The sequence below is a fragment of the Odocoileus virginianus genome, chromosome 15, assembly GCF_023699985.2.
Source record: "Odocoileus virginianus isolate 20LAN1187 ecotype Illinois chromosome 15, Ovbor_1.2, whole genome shotgun sequence".
NCBI lineage: Eukaryota > Metazoa > Chordata > Mammalia > Artiodactyla > Cervidae > Odocoileus > Odocoileus virginianus.
The window spans coordinates 18,222,322-18,240,934 of record NC_069688.1 but is presented as its reverse complement, the minus strand read 5'-3'; the positions used below and the strand labels follow the sequence as shown (position 1 = coordinate 18,240,934).

General features: G+C 39.9%; 1 protein-coding gene across 6 annotated transcripts in view; it reads right to left on the bottom strand.

Annotated features, from left to right (window-relative positions):
• SNTG1 (syntrophin gamma 1) overlaps positions 1 to 18,613 on the bottom strand; it is a 391,921-nt gene that overhangs the window by 116,087 nt on the left and 257,221 nt on the right. For 4 of the 6 annotated variants that reach the window (XM_070477087.1, XM_070477085.1, XM_070477088.1 and 1 more), the window contains 2 exons: positions 16,620 to 16,754; positions 5,347 to 5,403 (listed from right to left, as the gene is read on the bottom strand). In XM_070477087.1, coding sequence (XP_070333188.1) covers positions 5,347 to 5,403; positions 16,620 to 16,754 — 192 coding nt within the window. The remainder of the gene's footprint in view (positions 1 to 5,346; positions 5,404 to 16,619; positions 16,755 to 18,613) is intronic. The other 2 variants (XM_070477089.1, XM_070477090.1) reach the window with 2 other exon arrangements.

Here is an 18,613-nt window from a genome sequence, read left to right as displayed (position 1 = left end):
AGTCCTTTCTTCAGCCTCTGTGCACATGCCCTGGGCCATGCCTGGGACCATGTTTCTCTGTGTGACACTTTGATCAATGTCTCCTTTCCCTCTAGAATATGAAAGACCTGAGGTCAGGGCAGATTCCCTTCATCATCTACTCCTCGACATACCCTGAGGCCGGTTAGGGTGCAAGGCTTGTGGCCACAGTTTACAGAAAGTAAATGAATTATTCGAACTCGGTTGATCCGGGGTAAAATGAGATTAGAAAAAGTGAGGTGACAATCTAAAGTGCACCCCAGAAAATATTAAAAAGTACACCACTCAGTTTTGAAAGAGTCTTTTCACAAAACATAATCAATTCTATAGCTAGTTCTATAGGTACCAGGATATAAGGCCTTAGTTAAAGCATTTTGAGCTTGACCACTATACAATGATTTTCCAGTATAAGTGTGAAATTCCACTAAACCAAACTCAATTATGTTTTTAATAACACTGGGAATCTTGCCAAATAATCTTTTCAACTCAATCTTTTCATTACAATCAATCAGTCATATTCTGGGCTCCAGAAAGAAAAAGATAATAGAGTTCAACATTACAGATCCATTCAGAGAAAGGAGAATACTTGTAAACAGAAAATCACAGACAATAGACAGGTACAGGAGAAGCACCTAAAGGAACATAATTTTGAGAACATGGACAATGTTTTTATTCATCTAAATGAGGTGCTGATATGCCAAAACCACTCAGCTTAGCTATGGCAAAGTTAATGGTCTTTCCCACATGATTTATGATTGCTTTCCTATGGAAATTCAGAATAGGGAATTCTGTAGGGGCAGAGAGCAGACTGCTGGCTGCTCAGAGCTGAGACGGGGTGGGGGGCGGTGGCTGAAAGCTCCGGGTTTCTTCTTCTGTTGATGAAACTGTTCTAAAACTGACTTAGGAGTGCACACATCTGTGAACATAATAAAAACCACTGACTTGTACACTTTAAGTTGATAGTCTGTATGGTATGTGAACTACAATTCAATAAGTTATTGAATTTAGAAAATCACCCATTGAATGATAATTCATCAGTGGTTTTACCTGGCCCTTGGAACTAGTGCACACTCTCTAACTGAGCGCTACTGCCTGCCCTGTTACCCTCCTGTTTCTGTGGCGCAGAGGTACGTATCCATGTTGACCCTGGTGGAGACAGAAGCCTCAGACAAAGAGTGAGAACCAGGCAAAGTGAGGAAATGAATGCAAATATGTGTGTGCTTGTAGCAACACTTGGTATCTACAGACTTTTGCCCTGAAATCACTAATAACTTAAACTACAGACATTTATGACAACTACTGTGAAGACCTGCATGTTTATTTGGTGAATCTGATACAATTAATACCCAGCCCTTGATGTTAGGATATTGTTCACTTGCTGCTGGACATTTCAATCAGTCTCTTTCAGTTGTAAGTAAACCAGAATGCGAATAACTTAGAGAGGAAACATTGTTTTTGTTTTCAAACTGAGGGCATAGAGATAATTTCCTGCTGGTTTTACAGCTAAAGAGAATATTCATTGGGAGTCAGGACTCTGTCATCAGCTTTGATGGGGGTTGAGGTGCAGCTCTGCCTGTTACAAAAAATGGGTAAATAACCTAACCTCTTAATCTTGTTGTCTATAGAGGTCCAACAACAGCTGTCTACTTTCTGGACACAAAATATAGTTAGTTCAGAATCTGGCAGTTCAAGAGCAGTTAATAACTATTAGAAATTATTGTTTATAAATGATAAGATTTTAATGGTAATAATACTTAGAATTTCACATTGCTGCAAAGTTCAAGATTTCAGATAGAAATCTTATCTTTGATCACAAACATTTCCTTAATCCATCAACTTACAGTTTAGGTAAGAAAAGCTGAGTCTTTTGAAAAATACTCCATAAGACATCTTTCTATAATAATATTCAAAACACTCTTTCTCTAAAAGGTGATTCTCTTAATCACAATAACCAGAGGTATGATTTAATAGTATGCAAATGGATGGTATTGCACTTTAAGAGATAAACAGAAGAAAAATTAAAGTCTGATGAGGTCAAGACGACAGCTTACTTTAAGGTGATTATATGGTGACTCTTAAAAGCAGAATGGGGAAAAATGCAAGGCTATTAGATCCCTGGGGGAGAAACACTAGTGATTATCAGGGATGTAATGTGAAAACGATTATGTTATTTTTAGAAATGCAAGTATCTGGATGATCCAGATAAGAGGACCCGAAGATGCGGTAGGACTAGTGATACACCTGGACAGGAGCCAGAGGCCACGTGAAGATCAGTGGGGACAGAAGGTGCCTGCAGAGAAGTTGAGGGTATAAACCAGGTAGATGCAGGAACCTGAGCCCTTCAGAAAAGTGGCTTCAGGCTGAGAACCCAGGAGAGTAGGTGATTGTAAGAGGAGAGTTAAGTGATTCTATGTCTAGCCTTTTATTGAAATCTAAAAATACAATTAGAAGAGCTTGGTATTTTACTGAGAGGCAAACAAACAAACAAAAAAAATGAATACAAGGGAAAAACACCCAAGTTTCTGACTTCTGAGAGATATTTTAATCAAGGAAGACTGAGTATTGGTAGCCTCCATGAAGAATTCCAAAGAATTGCCAAAAAGAAAAAAAGATCCAAAATTATAGCAGATATGGGAATGACTCTAAAAAGCAGTATGAGACTGAAGATGGTGTAAAAGGAAGGACTGGAAGACAGAGGGCAAGAGGGTGCACCCCACATAGACCCTGGGAGCATTTCACCAAGGGGTCAAGTCTCAGGCCTGCAGGCGGAGCATTCCTCTCTGTTCTCAGCTCACTTTAGGGCCTGGGGGGTGAACTGTCACTTGGAGACACAGGGCCGGGCCAGGTGTAAACGTGTGTGCCCACACCTCCAGATTTCATCCCACCCCTCCCTGGGTCAGCTGCTAGACTTGTCAAATTGGTAGATAAGCAAACAAATTGACAACATTAAAGTACAAATTCTACTTTTTGGCCAGAATACTTTCTTAAACTGTCCCTTATATTTAATTCTCAGATGCAAAGGAAGTAGTTCAAATAGATAATCACAGTAGGTTTACCCAATTTACAGGGTAAAAGAATTTGCATAAAATGTTGCCATTTAAAATAACTGAATGCATGAATAAATAAAAAATTGCATTTTGAAATATCTTAATAGAATGATAGCTTAAAATGATTTTTTTTAATGTAGAAAAGCAAGAGTCAGTGGTAAGTACTGAGAAATCTAAAATAGAAAACCCTATAAGGAAAGTTTTCAGGCTGAATGGACAATATTCTAAATAAAAATATTGATGTTTTTATTTCTGGTTGGTTGGTTTGTCACAAGAATTATAAAATAGTTTCATGTTTTTGTCAAATCTCCTATCACAATTCAAATATTGCTTCTGTAGCCTATATTTTCAATGGAAAATATATACTTATTTGATTTAGAAAATAACTCTATTACATGTATAAGAGTTTTGTTTGTGCTGAAATAATGCAAATATTAAACTGAAATGATTTATTGGCAAATTCTTAAGATTTTAAGAATTTTCTAGGCTTAAATGTGATATTTCAGTAAAATGAGTAATACTGTATTATTGGGTTTAACTCTAAATGGAAATTGAATAAAAAGAGAAGAACATTTCCATCCTGCACAGAATTCACACAGCTCCACTACCAGAAATATTAGTGCTGATGTCAGATGAAACTGCTATCATGAATGGATTTCAGCCACATTCAGCTGTTGTTCTCTTTTCATGGACAACATCTTCAGTGGTACCTTTAGATCCTTCATGACAATCTCAATAAATGTGGGGGGGAAAAAAGGGCAACGACAAGAAAACTTGCCTCTGTTTATTCCCACTGCATCATTTCCAAACCTTATAATTTGTCCTACGTCTCTCATAGGCCTTAGTAGATGATAAAGTGAAAGTAAAAAATATATCTTAAAATTAACATTTTAGATAGAAATACTCTCATTGCTTGACAAGATCATGCTATTCCATACTGATCAAATTTTTGAGTCATTTTTATAATATAACTAGAGCTGATGTTCATCAAGCTTAGAGTTCTACTTTCCAAGCATCTATACTTTGAGTTGTATTAAAATTTCATGAAATGTACGCCTGAGATGTATGACTTTCATCCCACATAAGCAAAGTATCTAACCCAACAACCAAGATAAAGTTACATTCCATTGATCTCTGCACAGATGTGGGTTTCTGAAGGGCATTTAAAATCACTGAGGTAATTTTTTTTCAATATTTATGTGATTTTCCATCCTTTAAAAATGTATACTTTGTTTCAATGATGTTAAATTTCAGATGTGTTACATGTTTAATAATCAAGAACATACAGAAAGAAAAACACTTTAAAATTTGATAATGAATAGAAGAGGAGAGAGATAGTCAATGTTAAAAATAATTCAGAAGTTAAAACGTTGAGTCTTCCTGCATACTTGACACTAGGACATGAGGTTTTCAATTTCTTAAACAAAAAAAAGAAAACTGCACAGAAGAAAAAGACAACTGGAATCAAACCAATATCCAACTTATTATCAGACCTTATATGAACCTGACACACATCCTGGCTCCTTTCACTGACAGCCCAGATTTTTCTGCTCTTACTGGTTATAAGATATGCACACTTGAGGACTGTACTTGAAATTCTAGATGAAACCACATAAAGAAAATTAATGAGTTGCATTCAATTTCAGGTAAGGTAAATCTCCCAAATGCGGCTTCCATGGTAGCTCAGACTGTAAAGAATGTCTGCGGTGCAGTAGACCTGGGTTTGATCCCTGGGTCAGGAAGATGCCCTGGAGGAGGGCATGGCAACCCACTCTAGTATTCTAGCCTGAAGAATTCTGTGGACAGGGGAGCCTGGTGGGCCACAATCCATGTGGCCATAAGAGTTGATCATGACTGAGTGACTCCAAAATACTTTTCTAAAATTTCTAAGACCAAAAGTGGCTAAGATTTTGAGAGCCTACTTATTTTACATCTCAGTGCAAATACTAAGAAGTTCTCTATAGGCACTCTTGCCTAATTAATTATCAATGAGCAAAAAGTTAAAGGGCTTTCCCGAAGGTTCAACAATAAAGAATTTGCCTGCAATGCAAGAGATACAGAAGATGTGGGTTCAATCCCTGGGTCGGGAAGATTCCCTAGAGAAGGAAATGGCAACCCACTCCTGGAGAATCCCATGGACAGAGGAGCCTGGCGGTTTACAGTCCATGGGGTTGCAAAGAGTCAGGCATGACAGCACAAGCACAACAGCACAAAGAATTAAAGTTCACAGAAATGCAGGCATTGAGCACATGCTCTGTAGGACAGATGGAGAGGCAGCTACCTTGATGCTCAGTCCAAATCCTCCCACAGCCTGTCTCCGAATGGTCACTGTTCTCTCCTGAAAGACAGGTTGTAAGAGTGGTTAGTGCTTCCTGTCACTACACCTGCACACCATCTTCCTCCTCTGGGTTTTGCGTTTGCCCTTCAAGAAAAAGAACATTTTGTGACAGCATAAAGGCTCCAGGTCTCGCAATAAATGGAGTCTTTTGGAATTTTTAAATCAAAGTCTAATCATTTGTCATGATAAAAGGGACTGTAAGTTTATTAAACTGCAAACCTCTCAAAAGTTAACTTCTTTCAATGCCTTTTTTGGACATAGTTTGGAATCTGAGCTTTAAAACCTTCTTTCATTCCCATGATATGTATTTTTGTTGTCTAATAACACAAGTTTTGTTACGGAAAAACAGCTTAGTGTCTGTGGTGAGCATGATCTCCGTCACTAACAGTCATACTGTTCATGGAGACTAGAGCACGTGGCTAGGAGCCACCATGTTGCAGCACATGAGTGGCCCCTGGGCATGTCTGGGGTTGAAACTCTGAATAAACCATGTTCACAATGACTGCTTGTTGGGAAGAGGAATGGATTTTACAATTAACTGACAGTCATAATGGGATTATGACAGTGAGATTATCCACTTTCAAAAGCAGCTCTGTTTTGCCTTCCACAATATAACCAATCATTCAGTCACCAGCATATGACACTTAAAAATCACAAAGTCACTTTTGGACAAATCCTTTAGTTTCCAATAAAAAAAGACATCAATATCACTGTTTCATGGTGCTCCTCTCTACATAATACATATTCTCCTGGCATGCTGAAGGATTGAGAGTTTTTATATACAAGCTTCTCCATTTATTTATAACCTTCTCATCTTCCTGAGCCCTCCCCTACCCAGGAAGGTTTACATTCCACCCATCTCCCCTGGTACCTGGGCAGATTTCTGTTTTCTGGTCTCTGCATCTTCACAAACTCCCGGTTTATTTGACTACTCCCCTAACTGTTACCTAAGATGTCCCACCTGTGGTGGTTTAGAAAATATATCTTAAATAAATTTTATCATTTTAAGGGCAATGTAAAATATATTTAACAAAACTAGTTCTTATATTACTTTATGTGGGTTTCCTTCTGAGTAATAAAAATTACTCTATACATTTAGAATCTAATCAATACTGATCCACACCATCACCAATAGCTGAGTCAGAGAAGCTCCAGTCCTGGAAGACTCAGAGGGATAAGCTGATTAAAGATCACCCTTATTCTCATCAAGCAGACGCTGCTTCTCCAACACTGCTTGTCAAAGTAAACCATAGTTATTGGATAGCAGAACTGTTTTCTTCATTCTGTTTCTGAACAGAATAAATACTTGATCCCTTAAAACAGTAGCAAAACCAAGGTTATAGTTAATTCAGACAACCCACATAGACTCTCAAAATACAAATTTCAAAATGTCAGAACAAACATTTTTTGCCACTTTTTTTTAAATTGAAAGATCATTGCTTTACAGAATTTTGTGGTTTTCTGTCATACTTCAACAAAAATCAGCCACAGGTAGACCCATGTCCCCTCCCCCCTGAAACTCCCTCCCATCTCCCTCCCCACCCCACCCTTCTAGATTGTCACAGAGCCCCTGTTTGAGTTCCCTGAGTCAGACAGCAAATTCCTATTGGTTGTCTATTTCACATACGGTACTATAAATTTCCATGTTACTCCCTCCATACATCTTACCTACTCCCTCCTCCCCTACCCCCAGGTTCATAGGTCTGTTCTCTATGTCTGTTTCTCCATTGCCGCCCTAAAAATAAATACATTGTACTATCTTTCTAGATTCCATATGCATTCATTAGTATACAATATTTATCTTTCTCTTTCTGACTTACTTCACTCTGTATAATAGGCTTTGGGTTTGTCCACCTCATTAGAACTAACTCAAATGTGTTTCTTTTTATGGCTGAGTAGTATTCCATTGTATATATGTACCACGGCTTCTTTATCCATTCATCTGTTGATGGACATTTAGGTTGCTTCCATGTTCTAGCTATTGTAAGTAGTGCTGCAATGAACACTGGGATACATGTGTTTTGTTTTTTTGTTTTTTCAATTTTGGTTTTCCCAGAATATATGCCTAGTAGTGGAATTGTCGGGTCATATGGAGAAGAATCTTTAGAGTCCCTTGGACTACGAGGAGATCAAACCAGTCCATCCTAAAGGAGATCAGTCCTGGGTGTTCATTGGAAGGACTGATGCTGAAGCTGAAACTCCAATACTTTGGCCACCTCATGCGAAGAGTTGACTCATTGGAAAAGACCCTGATGCTGGGAGGGTTTGGGGGCAGGAGGAGACGGGGATGACAGAGAATGAGATGGCTGGATGGCATCACTGACTCGATGGGCATGAGTTTGAGAAAACTCCAGGAATTGGTGATGGACAGGGAGGCCTGGCATGCTGCGATTCATGGGGTCGCAAAGAGTCTGACATGACTAAGCGACTGAACTGAACTGAACTGACTGATGGTGGTTCTACTCCTAGTTTTTTAAAGAAGTCTCCATACCATTTTCCATAGTGGTTGTATCAATTTACATTCCCACCAGCAATGCAAGAGGGTTTCCTTATCTCCACATCCTCTCCAACATTTATTGTTTGTAGACATTTTTATGATGGCCATTCTGACTGGTATGAGGTGGTATCTCATTGTAGTTTTGACCTGCATTTTTCTAATAATGAGCAATGTTGAGTATCTTTTCATGTGTTTGTTAGCCATCTGCATGCCTTCATTGGAGAAATGTCTGTTTAGGTCTTCTTCCCAATTTTTGATTGGGTTGTTTGTATTTCTGGTATTGAGTTGTATGAGTTGCTTGTATATTTTGGAAATTAATTCTTTGTCAGTTGTTTCCTTTGCTATTATTTTCTCCCATTCTGAGGGTTGTCTTTTCACCTTGTTTGTAGTTTCTTTTGCTGTGCAAAAGCTTTCAAGTTTAATCAGGTCCCACTTGTTTATTTTTGTTTTTATTTCCATTACTCTGGGAGGTGGGTCATAGAAGATCTTACTTTGATTTATGTCATTGAGTGTTCTGCCTATGGTTTCCTCTAAGAGTTTTATAGTTTCTGGTCTTAGATTTAGGTCTTTAACCCATTTTAAGTTTATCTTTGTGTATGGCATTAGGAAGTGTTCTAATTTCATTCTTTTGCATGTAGCTGTCCAGTTTTCCCAGCACCATTTATTGAAGGGGCTGTCTTTGTCCCATTGTATATTCTTGCCTCTTTTGTCACAAATAAGGTACCCATAGATGCATGAGTTTATTTCTAAGCTCTCTATCTTGTTTCATTGGTCTATATTTCTGTTTTTGTGCCAATACCATACTGTCTTGATGACTGTAGCTTTGTAGTATAGTCTGAAGTCAGGATGGTTGATTCCTCCAGTTCCATTCCTCTTTTTCAAGGCTGCTTTGGCTCTTCAGGGTCTTTTGTGTCTCCATACAAATTGTGAAATTTTTTGTTCTAGTTCTGTGAAAAATGCCATTGGTAAATTGATAGGGATTGCATTGAATACATAGCTTGCATTTGGTAGTATAGTAATTTTCACAATATTGATTCTTCCTACTATTTATATCATCTTTGATTTCTTTCATCAGTGTCTTATAATTTTCCCTATACAGTTCTTTTGTCTGCTTATGTAGGTTTATTCCTGGATATTTTATTCTTTCTGTTGCAATGGTGAATGGAATTGACAATGCATTTTTAACAGCAAGAAGCATCACCAGAAGTTTCTAGAATGTCTTGCACAGCAATCATCAGACAGGAGGACAGCTTGGTGAGTGAGTTCTCCTGAGCAGTGGGGTGTGTGTGAAACCCGGCTTTTCTCTGAAAGAATGGCAAGCATGCAAGTTATCGAAGGTCTATGCAGGGCCTTTTTCACTCTGTGTGATGCCCTCCCATCTTTGGGGGAGCATATTTAGAACAGGTTCCAAATCAAATACAAAACTGCTGATGCAGAGATGAGTTTGGAGAGACCAAAGAGTCAGCATAACCTGCTGGAAATCTCAGAAGCAGCACTTATTTTAATGTTTTTTAAACACACAGGCACACACACAGCATCTTTAGATGCTGGCTGCTTCATTAGCTGACTACTAAGAAAGTGGGGAGACAGACAGGACAAATGACTTTGTGCTTTAAAGCCAAAACTTTAAATTGGTGCCTGATGGCAGCATGAGGCATGTAAAGGCAGACCACTGTTTGGATGTCACCTGCTGACACTCCCTAGTAGTCTGTGTGTCACCTGAGCTATGCCCCCAGCCCCTCCACATCTCCCCACATGGGGGGTCTCCTTCCTGCCCCAACAGTCAAAGGAAAGACTGACAGTGTTAATGGATTGTTTCAGCTGCTCACCTCTATAATCAGAGGCTACCTGGAAGTTAACTGGGAGCTGTATTTAGTTATCACAGTATGAGTTTCATAAAGAAGTTGCCTAGCAACAAGCCACTGTCCTTTGGGAAACCAAGTATAATTGGTTATTTTCTTTCTTAAAACACAAAATTGAGTCAGGAGCTCCCATGTACTCATACACATGAAAAGCCTTCCTTTAATCTTCCTGTTGCTCACAGGACAAAAAGATGGAGCCCAACAGTAGTACTGGCTTGTGTAAAGTTGTGTTGTGCACCTGAACCCATTCATGTTATGAAAAAGACATTGTGCTATCAAAAACATAATTATTTTCACCCCTGCTCTCTGAAAGATTATATTTGACATACTCTCCCCATTTACCATCTGAACTGCATGTGAACCAGTATGTACATGTCACCAAAGAGAACACAGTACTCTTATATACCCCAGGAATGGACATTTTTGAGACATGTAGTGAGAAGAAGAGGAAGTCGTGAAAATGAGGAAGAAACTAGAGAGATTACAGTGAAGAAGTGGACTGATTTTGGGTGATAGATGCAAAGAAGATATACAAGAAAGAAACAAGAGAAGTCATGAACTCTTTGACAATTCAAGAAAAATAACTAAACCTCAAAAAAAAAAAAAAGAATAATAACAAGACAGTGGCTTCTGATTACTAAAAACGTACTTTGTGCACATATGGGTCTATTAACATTTGTGATGGTTTATTAAAATACACTGTGACCTTGATTGTCTTTTCCCACTAGTTTTCTGAGTTCTGAATCTATATCTTGCTCACAGTTGTATCCGTGGAATTTAGCATTGGGCCTAAATCAAAGTTAGATAATCATGTGCTAAGTGAATAAAGAGTTTTCCCCCCACATTTTCATTTCAAACACGTTATCATTGCAACAGCCCAGCTGCGTAGGCAGCATTGTCCCAATTAAGAGTGAGAAAATGCAAATGCAAATGAATTGAAGTAACCTGGCCAAGATCCAACTCAGGATGGAAATGAAAGTTTCTCAGATTCTACTGTCTTTTCCATTACACAGGCCTGAGATGAGGTGGAAAAATAAGATGAAAGAAACAAAGATACCGAAAAATCTGGGTGTACTGTGACAAAGAGAAAGAGTACTTAGAAACACCATTCTCCCCTGAGATGGGGAACAAGGCAGGCATGACCCTCACCACTGTCCTTCAACTTTGTGCTGAAAGTTACAGGTAGCACAATACAACAGTGACGGGAATGGGGGGATCGGGATGGGGAACACATGTAAATCCATGGCTGATTCACGTCAATGTATGGCAAAAACCACTACAATATTGTAATTAGCCTCCAACTAATAAAAATAAATGAAATAAATAAATAAATAAATTCAACCTTTAAAAAAAAAGTCTGTGGATTAGAGGGGGAAAAAGAAAATTGTCTTTGTTCTCTGTCTAGGTAGAAATTACCAAAGAATCAACAAAAACCCCATGGAACTAATAAGTAGTTACAGCAAAGCCATAGCAGACAGAATTAATACACAAAATTCAACTGCTTTCCTGTATATCAGCCATGAGAACAGAAACTTGAGATTAAAATCACAATACCATTTATAGTAGCCCATTAAAAAGGGAATGTGTGTGTTTAGTTGTTCAGTCGTGTCCGACTCTTTGTGACCTCTTGGACTGTGCAGTAGGACTTACAGCCTGCCAGTTTCCTCCATCCATGAGGATTCTCCAGGCAAGAATACCGGAGTGGGTTGCAGGGGATTCTTTACCAGCTGAGCCACCAGGGAAGCCCCAAAAGGGAATACTGTGGTGCAAATCTAACAAGTAAAGGTTTTCCTAGAGACGCAAATGGTAAAGCGTCTGCCTGCAATGCAGGAGACCTGGGTTTGATCCCTGGGTTGGGAAGATCCCCTGGAGAAGGGAATGGCAGCACACTCCCGTATTCTTGCCTGGAGAATCCTATGGACAGAAAAGCCTGGTAGGCTACAGTCCACAGGGTCTCAAAGAGTTGGACATAAGAGTCAGACATGACTGAGCAACTAAACAACAATGATGATAAGTTTTCTATGTGGAAAACTATAAACTCTGAGGAAAGAAATCAAAGATGTGGAAGGTAAAGAGAAATATTTTATATTTGAGGACCAGAAGACTCAACATTTTCAAGACACTGACTCATCCCACTTGATCTATGGAATCGATAAATCCTAAAACTCCAGCAAGCTGCCTGTGGGTATTGGAAGCTCGCTCTTGGGTTTGTGTGGAGAGGACCTGTAACAGCTATGTGATGCTGAAACAGAGGACGGAGCCAAAGGATCTGGGATCTCTGTCTCAGACCTGTTGTAAAACTGCAGGAATCAAGACAACACAGTGTTTTTTTGTTTTTTTTTTTTGTTTGTTTTTTTAAGACTAAACATACAGATCAGCTGGATAGAACAGCAAGCCCTAAAGTTCAGGAGACGGATGATAGTGAGAGTTGTAAAACAACGTGAATGTACTTAGTGCTGCCGAACTTTACTGTTGAATGTGGTTAAAATAGTATTTTTATAGTATATGAATTTTACCACAATAAAAAAAAACATTTAAAAATAGTTCTTAAGAGCTATAATTCATGTACCTTTACACCAGCCACTTGAAAGTGCATAATTTAGTGGCTTTTAGTATTGTCTCAGTTATGCATCCATCATCACAATCAATTTAAGAACATTGGTCTTTGCTGGAACCCGTCACTCCTGATCCCCTCATTCTAATCTTCGGCATGCTAATCTACACCATATCTCCACAGAATTACCTGTTGTGGACATTTCACATTAATGAAAATATACAGCATGTGGTCCTTTGTGTCTAGCTTCTCACTGTGATGCTTTTAGGTTTATCCATATTGTAGCATGTGTAGCACTTTGCTTTTTAAGCTGCTAGCTAACATTCTGCTGTGTAGATACACCACAATCTATGCATCCATTCCTCCACCTCTGGGGTATTTATTTGATTGTGCTACTATGACTCATGTTACTGTGAACATCCATGGGCATGTTTCTGTGTAGACATGTGAGCTCATTTCTCCTGAGTGTCCTCAAAGGAGTGACACTGGGAACTGCCAGCTGTTCCACCCCATGGACATTGCACATCCTTCCCATCAGGGTCTGAGGATCTCTGCTTCTCCACAAGTTGAGGACCACTTGCTCTTTTCTGTCTTCTTGATAAACATCTTACTGGATATAAAGTGGACCTTGCTGTGGTCTTGATTTCCATTTCCTTGATGGCTGATCGTGTCAAGCACTTCTTTTTCCTTATTGGCCATTTATAAATCTTGTTAGAAAAAAATCTCTGTTCAAATCCTTTGCTCATTTTTATTGCCCATTTCATTAATGAGCTGAAAGCTTCTGCCAGATTCTTGAAGGTTACTTAGGCATATATAGAAATCTGGGTTGCTGGTTCTTTCTCTTCAGTAGTTGAAAAATACTGTGCCACTTCCTTCTGGTTTCCATTGTTTCTGGTGGGAAAATCTATTATCATTTGAATTACTTTTCCCCTATAGCTAAAGAACAATATTATTTTTTCTTGCTGCTTTTAAGGTTTTTTTTTGTCTTTAGTTTTTAGGATTTGACTAAGATCTGTCTTGGGTTTATCCTTTTGAGATCTGTCCCACTTCTTTAATGTATAGGTTTATGTCTTTGGCAAAATCTAGGGAGTTTTCAGCCACTATTTCTTCAAGCACTGTTTGAGCTCAGATCTCCTTCTCTTTTTCTGGGACTCTTAGGACTTAAATATTAGATTTTTCATTTTAAGCTCATGGGTCCATTATATTTTTCAGACCAATTTCTCTCCTAAGTTCAGAGTGGGTGATTCTTATTGTTCTGTCTTCAAGTTAACTGATCCTTTCCTCTGTCCTCTCCACTCTGCTGCCAAACCCATCCTCTGAGCTCTTATTTCAGCTGAATTTTCAGCTCTGCATTTTCCATTTGCTTTCTGCTGAGACTTTCTTTTTTTCTCACTTGTGTCAATGATGTTGTAAGAAGGGTAAAACCATTTCATGACGGCTACCTTCCAGCTCTTGTTATAATTATAACATCTGTGACATTTCAAGGTTGGCAGCTGTTGATTGTCTTCTCTTATTTAAGGTGAGGGTTTCCTTGTTACTGCTGGTCCAGGCAAGAGTTCCAGCTGCTTCAGCACCCGCACCCCACAAGAGCCTGGCTAGGAGGCACAGGGCTGCCCCATGACCGCCCCTGGAGAGACCTCCATGGAGGTCTGTTTGTCAAGGTGCTGAAGTAAATCCCAACCTTCCACAAGGCTACTTCTCTAGTGGGAAGTGGAGGAAAAACATATTTTTAAAACATCAAATTTCTCTACCTGTAGTACAAAACAACTGCTGGCATTAAAAGTTGAAAAAAATATATATGTATATACAGTGTGTATGTGAGTGGCTCTTTGATGGGAAAAAAGAGAAGAAAACCTGAGGCTTCACACCCCATTCACCCCAGATGAGCTGATAAGAATCCACCCCCGGGAGCTGCCACGTCTCTCCTGATCAAATTCTACAGACAGTGGACCTCACCTCTGAATCCTGCATCCCAGCCCATCCCCCATGGAGTGAACACTGACTCTCACAGTGAATGCCGGACATCAATTTCTCCTGATGTTGCCTTCAGGAAATGATGGTTTCACACGTGGGATTACTAACCGCACACTTTCTCCCAAAAGGAAAACTAAAGGAAGTCGCCTAGTTTTGTTGATTCTAAGTCCTAATGATGCTCCTTAGAACTCTACTGAGGTGCTAATTACATTGGTGCCACATATCTGATAGTTCTGCCATACTTAGAATTTAATCTCCAAGATTTTCTTGTCTGTAACTGGCAACCCCTTTGAAACAGGCGTCTCTGAGATGAAATATGCTGCCATCTCATATTGATTTTAGTCTCACTGGCCTTCTAAAAATATATTGCCAACATTTAAAACCGACCTTGGTTAAATTTGATTTTCTTTCAGGGCAACGTTGAAGGAGATAGTATTCACAGGGGTGGACGTGGCTTCCTCTGGTTGAGGGGGCTGGTCATTCTGGAGGTACAAGACATAATAGTCCACTTCTGAGCACAAGGAAGGTGACTTTTTCTGTTAACTGAAGCATTCACGTTTCCACCTGACAACTGCTATGTACCATTCTGATGTGTGTAATATATGTGTATACATGTACCATTTTGATGTATGTAAAATATGTGTATTTGTAATGTATATATGAATATATTTTTCAGCCAAAAAATAAAGGAAAAGAAAGAAGGGAAGAAAAAAGCAACGGGCCATTACTCTTTTATTAACTAAAAGAAAGAAAGGGTGACCCTACGGGAACAGCGTAATCAGCCTTGACAGCAAGACCCATGATTCAGGATGATATAAATGGTTTGTGACAAAGAACAGTTAACAGGCTGCGAAGCATCCATTGTCTTTAGTCAGCAGGAGATTATCGATTTAGGACTCAGTGTGATTCCCTGCAGGATGTTGGTGAGAAGTAAGGTGGAAGCTCCAATTCAGCATTATTCACCCCAACAAAACAGTCTGATATAAGCCTGTGAATCAGCTACACAGTAAGTCTACCTGCTGAGTCACTACAGACATCCAGGGTATCCGGGATCTCACATGCTGTGACTCTCCCCTGAGATCACACATGACAACACTGTTAAGATGATGTCTTTGATGTTATTACACAAGAATGATAAACTCTAAAACATCCAGTTTTATGATAAAAGTATTCTGTCACATTCAATTTAGTTTCACCTATTGAAAAGGGTCTGATAGGCCCACATGGAATCCCATGTGCTAAGCCCAGGTCACCAGGAACTTGACATTGACCATCCTGCAATTCCAGCCTCCCCAGGACAGTCACTGGTTTAACCACTCAGCCTGGAACTCCCCTGTCAGCACTAGAATGATCCGCCTCCCCCATAGACCCTCTCTCCCCTCAGGAGGATGACCTTCACAGAAACAAGCCTTTCTTTGGGAACAGTTTACTTTTTCTGACCATTTCTCCCCCTGAAAACCTCTTATTTTCTTTAGCTGACAGAACTCCTCCTAATTGCCAGATGAGTATTGCCCAACCCCAAGCCCATCAGGCTTCTCTGTCCATGAAATTCTCCAGGCAAGAATACTGGAGTGGGTTGTCATTTCCTACTCCAGGGGATCTTCCCAACCTGGGGATTGAACCTGCATCTCCTGCACTGCAGGTGGATTCTTTACCACTGCACCACCAGGAAAGGCCTCAAGAATCACTGAATAAAGCTCATAAGATCTTTAAATGTACTCAGGTGAAATTGAACACCCCTCAGCCTGAACACCTCACAACTGAACACCCCTCAGCCTGTCTCCAGAGCTGTACTTCAGTAAGGAGGCTGCCCAGGGGGCTGTGGCCAGCAGCAGATTGCTGTGTCCACTGCTGAGGGCACACAGAGCCTGCACAGCACCCAGCGTGACTCTGTGAGGTCCACAGAATCTTCCACCCACAAGCCCCGGGGAGAATAAGGAACCACCTCCTGCTCCCCAGAGACTCCCCCCTCTGAAGGTTCCGTGAGATGTAAGGTGAGTTCAGAGTGGAAACTGCCACGTGATGTTTTCCCTTAGTCCTTGGGAAGGAAAGGTACAACCCGCTCCCTCATGATCACAAACACAAGTGTCCCTCCAGCCACACAGTAACAACTCGGAGTCAACAAGACCCCGGGCTGGAGATGGGCCCCCCTGTATGTCTTGGGACCCGGTACGAATCCATATGCAAGGACGCTGCTTACTACACTGTAGACAAAAATTACTGGCTCTGAGAGTAAAGGAAAAATATTAAGTATTTTCTGTAAATAGATGTTTTTATTCACAAGACAGAAAAAAATGAGAAAACTTCAAGAGAGGGAAGAGATACTTACACCGGAATAGAAAGGCTCTCCGGACACACATGTCACATCCTGCTCCTGGATCATCAGGATATCCCTAGCCAGGTGCAGCCGCACTTTGAAGGGCTCCTGGTTACCATCCTGCAGCAAACAAATCCCCGTCTTTGTCTTCAGGCCAAAAAAGAGCAAAACAGAGAAAGAATTATACTCAGTTCATAGATTATATTTGTACGGCCTTTTTAGCAAAACATCAAGAAAGCTAGAAGAAATGTAGTCAGATGAGCCTGAAACAGAACAGGTACAGAGAAAAGTATTACCATTTCACACCAAGCTGCTGTTCAGTTGCTAAGTTGTGTCCAACTCTTTGCAACCCCATGGACTGCAGCACACCAGGCTACCCTGTCCTTCACCATCTCCCAGAGTTTGCTCAAATTCATGTTCATTGAGTCAGTGATGCCATCCAACCATCTCATCCTCTGTTGCCCCCTTCTCCTCCTGCCCTCAGTCTTGACCAGCATCAGGGTCATTTCCAATGAGTTGGGCCTTTGCATCAGGTGGCCCAAATATCAGAGCTTCAGCTTCAGCATCAGTCCTTCCAATGAATATTCAGGGTTTATTTCCTTTAGGATTGACTGGTTTGATCTCCTTGCTGTTCAAGGGGCTCTCAAGAGTCTTCTCCAGGAACACAGTTGGAAAGGATCAATTCTTCAGTGCTCAGCCTTCTTTATGGTCCAACTTTGACATCCATACATGAGTACTGGAAAAACCATAGCTTTGACTATACAGACCTTTTTTAGCAAAGTGATGTCTCTGCTTTTAATAACTGTCCAAGTTTGTCTAAGATTGTCATACCAGGTAGGCCTCATAGAGATCATATCAGAAAATCCCCACAGAGATTTGGAAAGTTAGAATTATAGTTTATATGCTATATTTGAAAAATAGTGAACATTTATTTAATATTTACAATCTACATAGCTTTTTTTGTAATGGTTTTATTGAAATCCAGTTCACACAGTATATATTACAAAATTCAACACCTTAAAGTGTTCAATTTGATGTTTTTAGTGGAGCAATACACAGCCACCATTATAAACAAGTTCTGACCATTTTCATTACACTGAAAAAAACATCATATCCCCACGCTACCCCACCCCCACTGCATCTTCAGTTATGTCCGACTCTGTGACACCATGGACTGTAAACCACCAGGCTTCTCTGTCCATGGGATTCTCCAGGCAAGAATACTGGAGTGGATGTCCTTCCCCAAGGGATCTTCCTGACCCAAGGATCAAACCTGCGTCTCTCATGTCTCCTGCACTGGCAGGTGAGCACTTTACCACTAGCACTACCTTGAGCCATTCTTAATTTGGATAAATGGATAATTATGTAGAAATATATTTTTATCCTTAGTATTTAAGTAGCAAGAAATCCCAGGTAAATAATACTGGACTTTCTCTTGGAATATAAATTACACATGGATTATTAGGGGTTTGTTTCTTTAAGAGATTTTCACAACATTGACGAGAATATACTGAGACATCGTGGCTTCTAGGGAGAATTTTCTGTAAGCTGTTTTATTCCACGTGGGATACACACCATTATGCCCTTTATTATATGTGGTTAGATTGGCCTATAATTATTCTGTAAATGTTATAATGTCTTTTAAGGAAAAGCAATTTTTTCCAGGAACTGTGATGGTCATACTGTCTCCTCTGAGACCACACACAGCTGGGCCCCCATAAATCATAACCATTAATCCCCCCAGATCTCAGCTCGAGTGTGTATGTCTAGAAGACAAAAGTATTGATATTTCACCAAAAGCAAAATTTATTTTCTTTAATACAGAACACACGTTTTCTATATTTTTCACAAGGCAAATTCTCTCATGCTTACAATGTGATCTTGGCCAGGGGCGGATATCAGACTGCCTGAAATGCTCGGGAGAAAAAGGGAGGAGATGACATCAAAGCCCGGGGAATTTAACTGGGTGCGTTTGATGGTTTTTCAATGGACAGAACATTCCACAC